This window comes from Trichomycterus rosablanca, chromosome 1, assembly GCF_030014385.1.
Source record: "Trichomycterus rosablanca isolate fTriRos1 chromosome 1, fTriRos1.hap1, whole genome shotgun sequence".
In the NCBI taxonomy this organism is placed as follows: domain Eukaryota; kingdom Metazoa; phylum Chordata; class Actinopteri; order Siluriformes; family Trichomycteridae; genus Trichomycterus; species Trichomycterus rosablanca.
The window spans coordinates 32,084,663-32,100,333 of record NC_085988.1 but is presented as its reverse complement, the minus strand read 5'-3'; the positions used below and the strand labels follow the sequence as shown (position 1 = coordinate 32,100,333).

General features: G+C 39.9%; 1 protein-coding gene across 1 annotated transcript in view; it reads left to right on the top strand.

Annotated features, from left to right (window-relative positions):
* Positions 1-15,671, top strand: part of LOC134320335 (genetic suppressor element 1-like) — a 62,796-nt gene that overhangs the window by 34,525 nt on the left and 12,600 nt on the right. Inside the window, exons 2-5 of the mRNA XM_063001689.1 lie at positions 1,631-1,828; positions 9,757-9,974; positions 13,700-13,872; positions 14,022-14,285. Of these exons, the coding sequence (XP_062857759.1) occupies positions 1,631-1,828; positions 9,757-9,974; positions 13,700-13,872; positions 14,022-14,285 (853 nt within the window). The remainder of the gene's footprint in view (positions 1-1,630; positions 1,829-9,756; positions 9,975-13,699; positions 13,873-14,021; positions 14,286-15,671) is intronic.

The window sequence follows — 15,671 nt, the reverse complement described above, 5'->3', positions numbered from 1 at the left end:
ATGTTCTATGCAAATACATAGAAAACATAGATAACAAACAAAATTAGAATAATTACACGTTCGGAAATGTATGTAATCTTTTCTCAACAGCCTTGTCATATTTTCTTGATAAATTTTACATTTTTATGAGGCAAGCATTATCATATCTCTTCATGTCAGGCTACTGTGCTTAATGGTTTGTGGTGATTTAAACTGGAATCAGCTTGCACTTTAAAGGGTCAGGAGACATGCTAATGCTAACTAGAGCCGTTACTTTCATGAATAATTTCTTTGTGCAGTTCAGCATCAAGGCAAAGGTGAAGCAAAGGTTACTGGGATGAAGCTTATGGTGTATGTGTTAGAGTAGGCGACAAGTAAAGGTCAGTAAGTGGGACAGGCTAAGTCGTAAAATTGTTCATTATTTCATCAGTGTGAACACGGTGCACACCCACTCACTCCCGCACACAGTGTTCAGCCACATTCAGAATTAGAATCAAGCTACTCTTATTATTAGGGTATATTATTAGCTATGATGGCTTCATCGTTTGGCCCTCAGCTTGGCAGCTTTTTGAAACTACTACCAATACTCTTATTTAATTGTTGCACTTGCTACTTTCTAGTTGGTTTAATTCTGGTTCTGGAGCACTTCATTGGTGCATCTCACTCAGTAATGCCTGAGAATGTATTGTATTCTGTTCTGTTCATAAATTTAGCCTAATAAAATACCCTTTAAATAGGTTTTCAGCTTTAGCTATGTTTACTCTTCTTAATAAATTACTGGTATATTTCCGGGTTAAATAAAAATTGTACTTGCACTTGTAAGCCACTTTGGATAAAAGTGTCTGCCAAACGATGACATGTAAATATACATGTAAATTTTGTTCTCACTCACAACTATTATAATATCATTTGTATACTGGGATGCAGCATGTACCCTGCGTATAGATTTAGCAGCCCGTACGGGTCTATGGATTTCCTCTGGATGTGTAGCATAATCCACTTTCTGATTGATTATTTCTGGTTAAGCTTGGTCTGTTATTTTTGTTTATTTAGCAGTAGGACAAGGGCAAATCTGTATTTATCGATTGACACATCTTAAATATTACTGTGTAATCATTTCACAGTGTCACATTTAAGGCGTGTGTCACATTTAAGGAGTCAGTCACATTTAAGGAGTGTCACATTTAAGGAGACTTTAATTACAAACTTTGACTGTATGTATAAAATCTCTCTTCTGCCATGGTTTCTAATTTCACTCTCATGGAAATTTTAAAAAGCAGTTCTGTCTGGTCAGGTTCAGAGAAGCAGCAAACTCTAATGATCTAGCTATATGGTTATACAGTGGTCGAGCAAAACTTCTATTATATTTTTTGTTGTCCGACTGTATATATTGTCATATCACCCAGTCCTAAGTGGGATTACAGCAGACAAGCGAACAGTCCATTGATCATGATTGAGATGTTGAGTTAGAAGTCATGGCCTTCTACAGTGGTGACACTTGTTCTTGACACACACATATGCAAGCTTTTAAATTCAGGATTAGTTAAGCTTTTTTGCTTACGGTGACTGGAATGCAAATATGAATGGAAATGATCACATTTAAATCTCTTTCTCTTTTTTTCTTACCCCTCCTCCTCTCTTTACCCCTCAGGCATGAGCCATGAGCCAAAGTCGACATCGTTAGGAATGATCTCCACGGCAACACGTACCACGGCGACTGTCAGCCCCCTTAATCCTTCCCCCATTAGCGGGACAGTGCTGACCAATGGGAACGCGGCCTCCCAGGCTTCTCACTCCGGATTTGCCGCCGCTCTGCGCAAACTGGCTAGACAAGCGGAGGAACCTCGAGGTGGGTGTGGCCTGTTTACTCTTTTTGTTTTGTTTATTTTTTTTCCACCTTCTTTTAAACTCTCTATACTATTTAACTTTAATTTGCCTATTTATGGTTATGTGTAGGTTCTTTATATGTACTTGGTCCTCTGTCAGTCATAATGTTTTTTTCCCATCTATCTATCCACCCCTTTAGCCATGGATTTTTGCATTTATTAGCACCTGTAAAGGGCTGTTAGCAAGTAGCATATCAAATGTTTATACTTGTGGTTTTCCAGCCTTATTGTCTCTTAAAAGATTTTTCCAATCAGAGTGTCAATCAAAAGACACATTTGATGTGTTAATATTAAATGACCTACTCTGAAATACATAAACATTTTTAAAAATAGGTCTTTATCATTTATAGCAATACTATTGATTATTTTCAGTCATGTCAGTGTATCCCCACCACAGAGTAAATGTTTCAAGGAAGTTAATGTAAGGTGGACAGGTTTAAGAAAGGCAAACAAGGTTGACAAATACATAATGCTACCAGTAATATTGTCAAGTCTAGGGAAAACCAAGGTAAATACTTGTGATTTAAGGAGGGTGGCACTAAAACTTGTGGTTTAGTAGCTGGTATGTAAATTAGGACACAGTCTCTGGATTGAGGTAGGAATGCATAGGATGGAGTGTATTCTGCATTCACCAATATTGAGCTAGTCATTTGTTCCTTTTGGTTCCATTTTCTTTGCCTTTTTCCTTGCTGACGCAGCCGTCCTATTTATCCGGGCTTGGGACCAGCACTGAGAGCACACTGACAAGTGCACTTTGCAGTGGCCAGGCTGTTTTGGCCATCTCCAATCCCCCCATCCCCCAGACATTAGCCAATCATGTCTGTGCAGATGCCTGACCGGCTGATACCACCACTAATGTTTAAACCCCAGACGGGCTTTATAATCTTGTGTATCTGTTTAGAACAATAGGGTTATGTGTAGTCGAGTCAGTGATAATATTTAGAGTATATATGACCCATTTTTTAGTAAACATTCTTTTCCTTATCGTAACTGTCCATTTTCAACCTGGTCATCTTAAAATAAATTGTTTGGTTTTACTTTCCTCTTTATATCCTCCTGTAAACTCAGTATTTAATGACACAGATTAACATGCTCATCTGGTTTGCCTCTTTTTATCTTATAACTAGACAAGTTTTCAGCTTGTACAAGTGAAGTTTTCTAAAGGTCCACACGCGCGCACACACACACACACACACACACACACACACGCTTGTGCTTTCACTGCATTACAAGGTCTGTTGCTGTGGTCAGATCACACAGAATTGATTTGAATAATATTTGCATGTGGATTTGCTGGATTTCAGATGGCTGGCACATTATTGTGGTACCCATCTGTCTGTGTGATTGTGTTCTAGCCACAGCCAAAGACTAGACGCACACAAACACACATCCACGCATCCACAACCACATCCACTCTCTCTGTCTTTCTTTCTCTCTTTCTCTCCCTCTCTCTCTTTCTTTTTGTTTTCTAATGATAGCTAAGCTTGCACAAACGAGCTTGCATAAATTTTGCCTACAGTCACCAAACTACCACTCTTACTGCAAATGGTAAAAAAAAAAAAAAGACTTCAAACATGAGCAGCAGATGAAAGGCAGGGGCTTAAATGAGGATTGCTGGAGGGAGATGGATGAGCTGATCAGGTGATTGGAGAAATTACTTAATTTCTCCTTTGGTGGTGAGAGAGGAAAACAGTGTTTTCTGGTGGGTAAGCGTTTCAAAACACCCGGCTTGTGTTAAGGAACTGGCGCTATCCAACTGATTAATGATAGTCTCCCTTTGCCTTATGTCTTCTGTAAAAAAAAGTTGCACTCAAACACACTGCACAAACTGCAGCAAATGCTGCATAACAAGGTTTCTTTGCATGGAATGGTACTGTATGTTGTGTATGGCCTTAAATAACTCAATCCGGCAGTGGTAGTAGTCTGTTCTTTATTTTCTCATCCATTTATTCAGCTTAAATAATCATTTTATCCTTTTACTTACTCACATACACCCAGGGCTATTTAAAAAGGCCAGCTATGTTTGTTTGTTTGTTTGTTTATTAGGATTTTAACGTCATGTTTTACACTTTGGTTACATTCATGACAGGAAATGGTAGTTACTCATTACACAAGGTTCATCAGTTCACAAGGTTATATCAAACATAGTCTTGGACAATTTAGTATCTCCAATTCACCTCACTTGCATGTCTTTGGACTGTGGGAGGAAACCGGAGCTCCCAGAGGAAACCCACGTGGACACAGGGAGAACATGCAAACTCCACACAGAAAGGACCCGGACCGTCCCACCTGGGGATCGAACCCAGGACCTTTTTGCTGTGTGCTGAAATTGCTACCCACCAGCTATGTAGAATAGTGGTCAGCAGCTGACCCATGTTTAGAATCTAGTCCTTCCGCAATGCCATTTTCATACAAGCAGAGGGGGCATGGAGGCAAGGATTGACAATCACTTGCACCTCGTAGGGGTGGCATGTGGATGTTTTTGTGTCTTTCATTTGTGACCACTTTGTTTCTAGAAATTTGTCATATAATTTTTTTATTTGCAAGTCTCCCTTTTTAGCCACATTATTGTTCTACAATGATTAAACATTTGCAACTTTTCAGTTCTTGCATGTGTGTGGATTCGCCTTGCTCTTTAATATCGAGGCACATCCTTTCCCGTATGCATAATATTTTTCCACCTATATCAATGTCTCCAGTGGTATATTAGGATGTACCCAAACTAGCCATATAGAGTCTACAGTCAAAATAAGCACTTTTTTAAACCCAGCAGTAAATCAGCAAACATGGGGCTAATGCTAACTTCTCTCTCTATTTTTTAGAAGTCCTCTATCTTCTTTAAACAGTATGCTTTAAATTTAAATGAGTTATTTAGTCCGTTAGGCTGTTTCATTACAAAACCAGCTAATACACTTTACAATAAAGTGACAGAGATCATAAAATTTGAGAATATTATTAGGTTTTTTAAATATGTTCTATTTATTTGTTTTTTCCTTTTTTTTTTACTCAATCCAGATATGCCCAGTTGAAGCTTATCTCTCACTCGTTGATGCTTCCACCACAATCGAAAAAGGTTGTCATGCACCCCCTAAGCTGCCGATTGCTTCTCACCTGCTAGGGCTGACCGATATTTGTGCAGTATCATGTGCGGAGAGCACACACACTGCCATCCGTAATCAGCTGTCTCCCATGCAGAGACCTTGACCAGTCAGCATAAGTCATATATATGCCCTAACGACAATAAACTCTGTTTTACCCGTAGTCCCTCTCACTACAGACACACAGCCAGTCATGTGTCTGTGTTGGCCCCCGACTGGCTGCTAGCAGAGCTGAGATATTGCTAGATTATTTTAAAAAATATACTGTTTAGTAGACCAGTATGCAAAAACATGTATCCAGGCATTTTCCTTACTGTGTATGTCTTTTAATCACACATATTGACTTGCCACTTCCTTGTAGGATAGGTTATGTCATTGATTCAGGTCATATGCACATGCTGGCATTTAACTGTTCCTCATTCTGTAACTGGAAGATGGCGCTGGGAAGTGAACCTCAATCACACTGGGTGGCTGTCGGCTCCTCATTGCTGGCCCTAATAATCCCAGATAGTTTAGATATTTAATAGTTAAATGTTTAAAACATATTGCTTAAAAATTGTCAATGTCTCACTAGTACAAATATCATATTGACAATTGGTATATCTGAAGAATATAAAACCATTAGATTTAAGCCAGTGGGTTGTGTGAGAAAACAGCTCCTGTTGTGTTTAAATCTCTTCTCTCAGTCATGTTATAAACATGCCCTTGAAGACTCTGCATTTCTTAAATGACACACTCTTATGTTAACTGGCAGGAATCATTGGGTTAATGTTCTAATTTTTAGGCTACCCTAAATCTTAGACCAATCTTATTTTACCCACTGAACCTAGATAATTATGACTTGTAATTTTGACTTGTACTCTGGCTTTTATTAGCGGAAGAATATCTGGTATGAAATGATTGTTTAAGCTTTATTTGGCTGTGTTACAGTGGTACTTTTGTATCTGAATAAATTTGATGTCAGGTAATTGCCATTGGGCCACCAGTAATTACTGAAGTGTGTAATGCCCGCCTCCTGACCTGTAGACTTGCTCTTTCATTATTCTTATGTTTTTTTAGCAGTGCCTTTGCATAGCTAAACTCATTTGGGAAAACTGCCACTGAGGGAAGTTATTCTCCTTTGTTTACTTGTGCATATTTCCCTGTGTGTGTGTTGTGTGTGTGTGTTGCATTAGCTGAATAGATCACGGCTGTTTGGATTACATTTGCTTTAATGAAAGGTTACAGGAGAACAGATCTTCTCTGGCCTCCTAATGGTAGAAGAAATTGATAAGCATTCGCTTAGTGTAACACACACACACACACACACACACACACACACACACCACACAATATTGCAAGGTCTTCACAAACCCTGGCACCCAGAGAGGGATTGACCTAGTTTGCCTCCTTTGTTGAGTGGTTAGACAGGTGCTGTCTAGCAGTGTCGGTTGTGTGTGCATTTAGGTTGTGTGTGTTTAGCCCTGGGGCAAAAACACATTTCTTACATGGTTTAACCTCCCTTTGCTGACATAACAGACAATAGCACTGAGTTCTCTTCTATAATGCTTGTTGAAAACACAGAACAAGAAATTGTAAGTGTGCTTTTTAATGCTAAGATCTCACTGTATTGTGTAGGCCCCTAGGTCAGCTCTGGTGAACTTGTCTATTTAGCCCACACCACAGCTTTAGTGTTAAGTCAGGGAAGAGGGGGGCAAAGATACAAATATATAGCTTGATTTGCTGATAGTCATTAAAACAATTACTAATAGAATTCAAGAATAATTCAACCATATAATTTGTCTTTTTGAAATATCAATGTCCAGCCATGATCCAGTTGGGAAGTTCATGGCCTCATGCATCCTGACATGTTTCATATATCTTTAGGAGCTAAAACAGCCCAAAACATACAAATCATTCACCACAATTAACATATAATTGTGCCATCATATAACCATCCATCTTTCTTCTGTCTTGAACCAAAAAGCTTTATTTCTGTCTTATCTGACTATGGAACTTGGTTTTAGTTAAACGTTTTAGCTAGTGATGTCCTGATCCGATCTCAAAGATCGGAATCGGGGCCGATCAAGGCATTTTTTAACTGATCGGTATCGGCTTTACTAAGGCCGATCCTAAGCCCGATCCTTTGTTTTACGTCAGCATGTTCGCTGTGTGGAAATACTTTAAATTGGAAAGTGAAACAAGTCCAACAGCGAAGTGGAATGTCTGCAATGCGAGCGTTTCATGAGGCGGTAGGAGCAGAGCAGCGTTCATTACTGTAGAATGTTACTATTTATATGGTGTGTGAGTCAAGGATCACACCGGTTTACAAAACAACGTAGTGATGCACTTGCTTAATAAAGAAATAAATACACGGTATATTCACAAATTGTCGGGAGCAAAACACTTTATTAACTTCTTCTGTTGCGGTACCGAATAGCGGACAGCTAGAGTCATCGTGTTAGCCGAGCACGCTATTCCATGCACTATAGAAGCCCCAAAGGGTCAAAACACACTCACTTCGCGTAGAAACGTCCATCAAACCATTGTCACAATACAACCACAGAAAAGTTTGTTACAGTTACAACATGCATACAAGTACGGTGGCTCATAAGAAACAAACCAGATATCATTTAACCAAACAATCTACAATTACTACCAATTTGATACGGCACCTAAAAAATAAACACTCAGTCGAATTCAGCGAGTTTATTATTATATGATGAGAAGAGGAACCGGCTGTCCGCTAACATGGCAGAGATGCTGATTTTCCTCAAAAAGAACCTTCAGTTCATATTGAGTGTTCTAGTTTTACTACTACAATGCTGCACTAAGTTTGTTTACTTTTATTTTGTAAAAATAAAAGAACATTAAGCAATAGCTTGGATGCAGGCATTTTTTTTCCTACAGCACTGCAGAGCTATTCAGTTGTTAAACATATACATTGGATTAATTTGAATAACTGTAATGTACTTGAAGTGTGCACTGTGTGAACAGTATTATCTAGTTCTTATCTAGACAATATCTAGAAAATACAAGTATCGGTTTGAGACTAAATATCGGATCGGGATCAAAATTAATGATCGGGATCGGGAACAAAAAAACGTGATCGGGACATCCCTAGTTTTAGTAGTGTCTAATGAACTCCAAATGCTTTCTTTTGTTTGTTAAGTGAAGGAAGAGTTCTTTAAACAACCCTTCTAATAGTTTGTTTGGCATGAAGATTGCATGTAATTTGGAGACCTTGGTGACCCCAGAATCAGCTCTCTAAGCTCTCTTAAGGCCAACAAGTTCAGCCTTGGTCTCTCATTGAATTGTACAGACTCTTATTGGTCACGTTAAAGGTGGAAATAATGTTAAAATGATTTGTTTTGGTCTGATTTTTCACATCACAAAAATCTGGCATTTTAACAGGGGTGTGTAAAGTTTTCTATTATAACTCGGTATAATCAGTGTAACTATGTTTGTACTATTGGTAATATTTTTAGTTTGTGATATACTGTAGCTAATGAAGCATTTTTTTCATCTCCTCTTAATAAGGAGTATGTAGATGATTTAGGCTGACTGTAGAATGTAAGTTTAGTTTTCCTGCAATGTTTTTATATAGTGTATTTAACGATGCCAGGGGTAAAAAAAGGCCAATTCTATGAAAGATTCTAGTGTTCTGCATGTCACTATATACAAAGCCTATTTTGGCAACACCAGTGGTTATTACTCTGTTTAGTTTAGGTGGCAATATTTAAGCCATGGTGTATCCGTTGGGGGTGCTTTGTGTACCACCAGTGGTACTTGTATCACAGTGTGAGAATTACTGGCACTTTTTGAATAAAAAGTGTTGAAATCTGAAAACAGATCTGAAATTAAGCTGAGGGAATGACTGAAGTTGTGTGTGAAGGGGGTCTAGAATGTTTTTTTAAATATTTCAGACATGATTGACATAAAACCAGTGTACTACACAACAGTAACAACGAGCAGTGTGTTTATTTTCATTTGGGTGTGTGTGTGTGAACCAGTAAGTGTGTGTTTACTGCATTTGAGATTAGAATCACTGTTTCTTGTCTTTGTAAACCAGCATCTGATCTGACATTGAGAAGAGGGCTTTGTTACTGAGGAAGTTGCCAGTCAGGAAGTGATAATGCACGTACACTTATCTGACAGACTGCTTACTGTTTTTGTGTAGAAAACACACACCACACACACACACACACCACACAGTTTTCAGACATTTTTTACTTCTGTATTTACGTTACATTTGCTATGTTTCCTAGACTGCTGACAGATTTCTTTGTGTAGCTCGCTAATTTTGTGTTCTTTCACTTATTGGTTCTATTCTTGAACCTTGTGTGATTACTGGCAATTATTAATCTTTCCTAAATGAATCATTAATCTCATTGGTTTGCCGCTTCTTTATCACAGCTGACTCTTGTTTAGGTAAGTAAAGGATGAAAAATCTGTATGTTCTGGACATTAATGTTTTAAATGCCTCTGCCCTAGATGTTTCTAGCTATAGAAATAGTGGTTATGGTTGACCAGGGCAGAACATTGAGGTTAGTTTAAGATAGTGTCATGTTAAAAATCAGTGTGCTAGTATAATCTATTCTACTGACATTGTTACTGGGTAGTTGTGCTGGACTTGTTAGTAAAGAGAAATAGCCAAATCTGTTAGTAAGAAGGATTGTCCTTACATTGTATAGCATTTTTAAACTAATTTTTATCAAATGAAAAATATTATGAAAGAGCATACAGTACTTATTTTAGATACATTTTTGCTTAAGTTTACATTGCATTCTCATTTCTTGTGTCTTGTCTTTCAGGTTCTACGTCCATCAGCGGTGAATCTTCTCCTGTTTCTTCTCCTGCCACCAATCACAGCTCTCCAGCTAGCACACCCAAGCGTGGTCCTCTGACATCAAGTCAGGACATCAGGCTTGGGGCTCCTCCTGGCAGCCACCCTGTGTCAAGTGCCCCACCAGTTGTCACCATTGCCCCCACAAAAACAGTCAATGGCCTATGGAGAAGTGAAGCAAGACAGGTGAGACATTATGTTGTATGTGCATTTTGTCTGTCTTCACTGTTGAATGCACCCGATAATTGTCTGTTGTTTAAATTATATCAAGATCAAATTTCAAATATCAGCTGGTACCCAGTGTTGATTGACAGGCAACACAGTATACAGTAATTTGGCAGCAGAAGTTTGCAAGACGTTTTGTGAAATGTGATTGGCATGAAAGCAGTGGGCTTTGATACATTCAGTTTTTAATATTTGTGTGCATAGATTTCCACAATGACTTATTAAAATGCTTTAGAGAACAGGAACAGAGTCAGGAAAAGTTGTATTCAGAGGAGATGTGGGTCTCTTGGACTGCTGACATTCCTTACCATCTTGTGTTTCAGCTTCACAACTGTAAGCCATAAATGAGCGCCTGGGTTTCAATGTCTGAGCTCAGTGCAATACACCCAACCAACCAAACGAAACAAAAAATGAACAGTGTTTCATGCACTGCCTGAGGTCCGGCTAAGAGACGCCACTGTATCTGCTTGAATATCTCAAAGGGTTGGTTGGTGTGCTTAGCTTTAAATCTAGTGAACATCTAACGTAAACTAGCGTAATTGCAGCTGGGTTAAATCGGGTTCACTGGAGGTGCAGTGGGGTGACTGGGTTTAATAAGGGATAGTATAAGGGGGGCATGGTAAGCCGTGCTATAGGTCTATAGCTTTCCTGCATTCACTGTGTGTGTTAATAGGTTTGATGTGTTTGTTTGCTCAGCCTTGATTTGCCTGCTCCCCTGTGAGCCTATTTGGCTGTGTAGTCAAGGGGGGAGCAGTTTAGACAATGCCCACTTCCCTTGATCAAAACAGCTTTTCTGTACACACAAAGAGCCTCTGTACTGCTGCCTACGGGGGGTGGAGGCAAGGAGCTGTTCTGTTGGCTTTGCACCCAGTTTTAAAGATGGAGAGGCCTTAACATTAAAAAAAAAAAACAGATCCAGCACCCAGGCCTCTGATATAACCTTCTGAACACCAAGGAACAATATATGGTTACACACTTCTCCTCCTTACACTTATAATAGCATAATCAGTCAGAGAAAGCATAGTGCATTATTAAAAAGCATACTTTGAATCTTATTTTCATGCCAAAGACTACATGCAAAATCTACCTTGATTTGCATCTTTTTGCTGACTGTTGTACATGTTCCTTTTGCCCTACTTTGTTGTCTTGTTAGACAGGATTATGGGCATGAAAAGAGATAAAGTGTCACCAGTAATTAGTGACTTTGTTAATTAATAACATAAATTTCAGTTACTAACAACTATGCTAGGTTAGATGGCTTTTGATGTGCGAGCCAGTCGTCATGTAACAGACTTTTCTATAATGCAGTACACTGAGATTGTTTACTGTATATGCTTGCATACTGAATGCATTTTGTCCTTTTGGGGTTACCACTATCGATGGAAAAGTGTGTTCCGATGCACAGGATCACCTTTCCCTGTACTCTGTATTGCGCCTCAAAACAGTCAGTCAAGTACAGTTATGTTCCCTGTATCTCTGTCTCAGTTCACTTTATTTCTTACTTTATGAGGTCAGCGAACCATAAATGCGCTCGGTTACAGTCAGAACTGTAACCAACTGGAAACACAGCTAGAGGTGCTAAAATGAATAATAGAGTTGAAACAGCACCAGAAATTACTCTGCTGTACATTTATGTTCATAATAATAATTGTTGTTCTGTCAAGGCACGTTTAGTGTCGCATTTTGTGACATCATGTCATGTATTTGGTTTGTTTAAATGCCTTTGGTTTGTGTTGATTACTGAATTTGTTTAGAAACAGACCCAGACTCCCCTGCTTAAGCACTCTCGGTCCGCTTATTTGGTGCACATTTGAGAGGAAGTGTTCACACTTACTGTAAAGAACTGCACTAACAGAGCAAGCTCACCAGGGTTTGTTTTAATCGAATCAAAGCTGACAAGTATAAGCACAACCTTAGGCTATGGTGCATTCTTTTTGATGGTGTTTATAGACTCTGTGGTACCTGATGCCTCCATCTTATATATATATATATATACAGTGTATCACAAAAGTGAGTACACCCCTCACATTTCTGCAAATATTTCATTATATCTTTTCATGGGACAACACTATAGACATGAAACTTGGATATAACTTAGAGTAGTCAGTGTACAGCTTGTATAGCAGTGTAGATTTACTGTCTTCTGAAAATAACTCAACACACAGCCATTAATGTCTAAATGGCTGGCAACATAAGTGAGTACACCCCACAGTGAACATGTCCAAATTGTGCCCAAAGTGTCAATATTTTGTGTGATCACCATTATTATCCAGCACTGCCTTAACCCTCCTGGGCATGGAATTCACCAGAGCTGCACAGGTTGCTACTGGAATCCTCTTCCACTCCTCCATGATGACATCACAGAGCTGGTGGATGTTAGACACCTTGAACTCCTCCACCTTCCACTTGAGGATGCGCCACAGGTGCTCAATTGGGTTTAGTCCATCACCTTTACCTTCAGCTTCCTCAGCAAGGCAGTTGTCATCTTGGAGGTTGTGTTTGGGGTCGTTATCCTGTTGGAAAACTGCCATGAGGCCCAGTTTTCGAAGGGAGGGGATCATGCTCTGTTTCAGAATGTCACAGTACATGTTGGAATTCATGTTTCCCTCAATGAACTGCAGCTCCCCAGTGCCAGCAACACTCATGCAGCCCAAGACCATGATGCTACCACCACCATGCTTGACTGTAGGCAAGATAAAGTTGTCTTGGTACTTCTCACCAGGGCGCCACCACACATGCTGGACACCATCTGAGCCAAACAAGTTTATCTTGGTCTCGTCAGACCACAGGGCATTCCAGTAATCCATGTTCTTGGACTGCTTGTCTTCAGCAAACTGTTTGCGGGCTTTCTTGTGCGTCAGCTTCCTTCTGGGATGACGACCATGCAGACCGAGTTGATGCAGTGTGCAGCGTATGGTCTGAGCACTGACAGGCTGACCTCCCACGTCTTCAACCTCTGCAGCAATGCTGGCAGCACTCATGTGTCTATTTTTTAAAGCCAACCTCTGGATATGACGCCGAACACGTGGACTCAACTTCTTTGGTCGACCCTGGCGAAGCCTGTTCCGAGTGGAACCTGTCCTGGAAAACCGCTGTATGACCTTGGCCACCATGCTGTAGCTCAGTTTCAGGGTGTTAGCAATCTTCTTATAGCCCAGGCCATCTTTGTGGAGAGCAACAATTCTATTTCTCACATCCTCAGAGAGTTCTTTGCCATGAGGTGCCATGTTGAATATCCAGTGGCCAGTATGAGAGAATTGTACCCAAAACACCAAATTTAACAGCCCTGCTCCCCATTTACACCTGGAACCTTGACACATGACACCAGGGAGGGACAACGACACATTTGGGCACAATTTGGACATGTTCACTGTGGGGTGTACTCACTTATGTTGCCAGCTATTTAGACATTAATGGCAGTGTGTTGAGTTATTTTCAGAAGACAGTAAATCTACACTGCTATACAAGCTGTACACTGACTACTCTAAGTTATATCCAAGTTTCATGTCTATAGTGTTGTCCCATGAAAAGATATAATGAAATATTAGCAGAAATGTGAGGGGTGTACTCACTTTTGTGATACACTGTATATATATATATATATATGTATTATAGCAACATCTTATATTTGTACAGTTTATGAACAGATTCTTCTATTCTCTGTTCATGCTGTTTGGAATTTCTAGGCCGAGGCTGCACTAAGAGGGTCTGCTCGAGAGCGTCTGTCTTCAGAGCCTTCTTCGTCTTCTGCCCAGGACAAGAGTGCTGCTCCTCTTCCTCCTCACCTCATGGGGACACCTTTTGCTTTCAGTCTGAACCCAAGTGCAGTATTGCAGGACCCTCGTCTTCAAGCTCTTAGGTAAGAAGTACACACATCACACACTGATAAAATCTTTTAATATTAAGGTCACAATATGACACACAGCACCAGTGTTACAGTCCTATTACAGTCTGTTACTTTACATTACGTTCAATTTATGTTTTAATAATCAAATTGTCTTCTCTTAGTTTGTCCCGCCAGGTTCCCCATGTCCTGCAGTCGGGTGCGGTAGCGGCAGGCACGGTACCAGTGGGCGCTGTGGCTGCAGGGCTGGTGCCATTGGGGGCGATACCAGAGGAATACCTGCGGAGTGGATTCCGACCCTATGGTTCTGCAGAGGAGCTGAGATTATCCTCTCTTCCACTGGGGGTCGACCCTGGCACTGCAGCAGCTGCTGCTGCTGCCTACTTCCACTCAGGATATCTGGCCCACCCCACCCTCACTTCCTACAGGTAAGAGTCTTATTAGCTCTATTACACATTATGTTTCTCCCACTGAATGATTCAGAAATTAATATCCTAAGTAAAATAACTGGGTATATCATGTTTGCATCTTGCGTAAAGAGAAATGAATACATTCCTAAAAGCAACCAAAGTTTGTCTAATGCATTCTAGTGGGTGGAAATAGTACAAACCACACACAGAAAAATAAATAAATAAACAGACAAAATTTGAGACTGAAGGATGCCTGGGACAGCTACAGAACCAGAATGTTGCTACAGTTCACTGACTTCCCTGAAAAAAAAAGCTGGAGGGTTCTAGCAAGAGAGCTAGCGAAAGAAGCCAGGCAGGTAGTCAGAGTGTGAGCTGCTGGAACACAGTGCCACTATATTGGATGACATTTATCAGGGTGTGGTTGAGAATTAGATTGTTGATTCTAGCTGTCAGTTACATCAACCGATACTTGCATAGTTGATGTGGTTATTTACACTCCTACATGTTACCTAACAGCTTTAATCACAGCAAGCTTTTTATCATTTGACAGCATTAACAGTTTCCTGAATAATGTCAAAACAGTTTGGATAGTGTTAAAAGCTTTGATAGTATTGAAGTCTAAATATCTAGCCGTACATTCATTAGTGTTGTTTGCTGATGACAACAGTAGCAGATGTTAGTTACCTCTGACATCAGCTGAATATTTTGCTTAACCTGTCATATCTACTCTACAGATCTGAAATGCATTTAGTGTTTTCTTTTGACTGCTTTCATATTTATGCGTCTTCACAGTGGATCTGGATGAAAAACCTGACTTGGCACAGTTTTTACGCTGGATGCCCTTCATAGTGCAGCTCTCCTATTTTTATCCTGGCTTGAAAGCGACACTTAGAGCACATATTGGCTATCTTAAATATGTGATTCACTGACTGTGATTTAGTGGTTTTTAAACAACAACAACAACAACAAAAAAACGGGCATACTTACAAACAAATACATGAAATTGTGTTTGCACATACAAAATACTGCCACAGTATTTTATACAAAATAATACAAAATAATCTGGTACAGTTTTTAATACACCCAGGAACGCTCATTAATTCCAAAAAGGCAGGAAACAACCCAGACAGGTTGCCAGTCCATCAAAGGGCAAACACACTGACACCCACATTCACACACACACACACACTCATACCTAGGTGGACTTTAGTATCTCCAGTTAACCTGACTGCATGTCTTTGGACTGAGGGAGAAAACCGGAGCACCCTGAGGAACTGCACACACACAGGAAGAACATGCAAACTCCACACAGAAAGGACCCAGACCACTCCACCTGGGAATCAAACTGAGGGCCTTTTTGCTGCAAGGCGACAGTGCACAGTGAACATGTTAACAGTGAACATG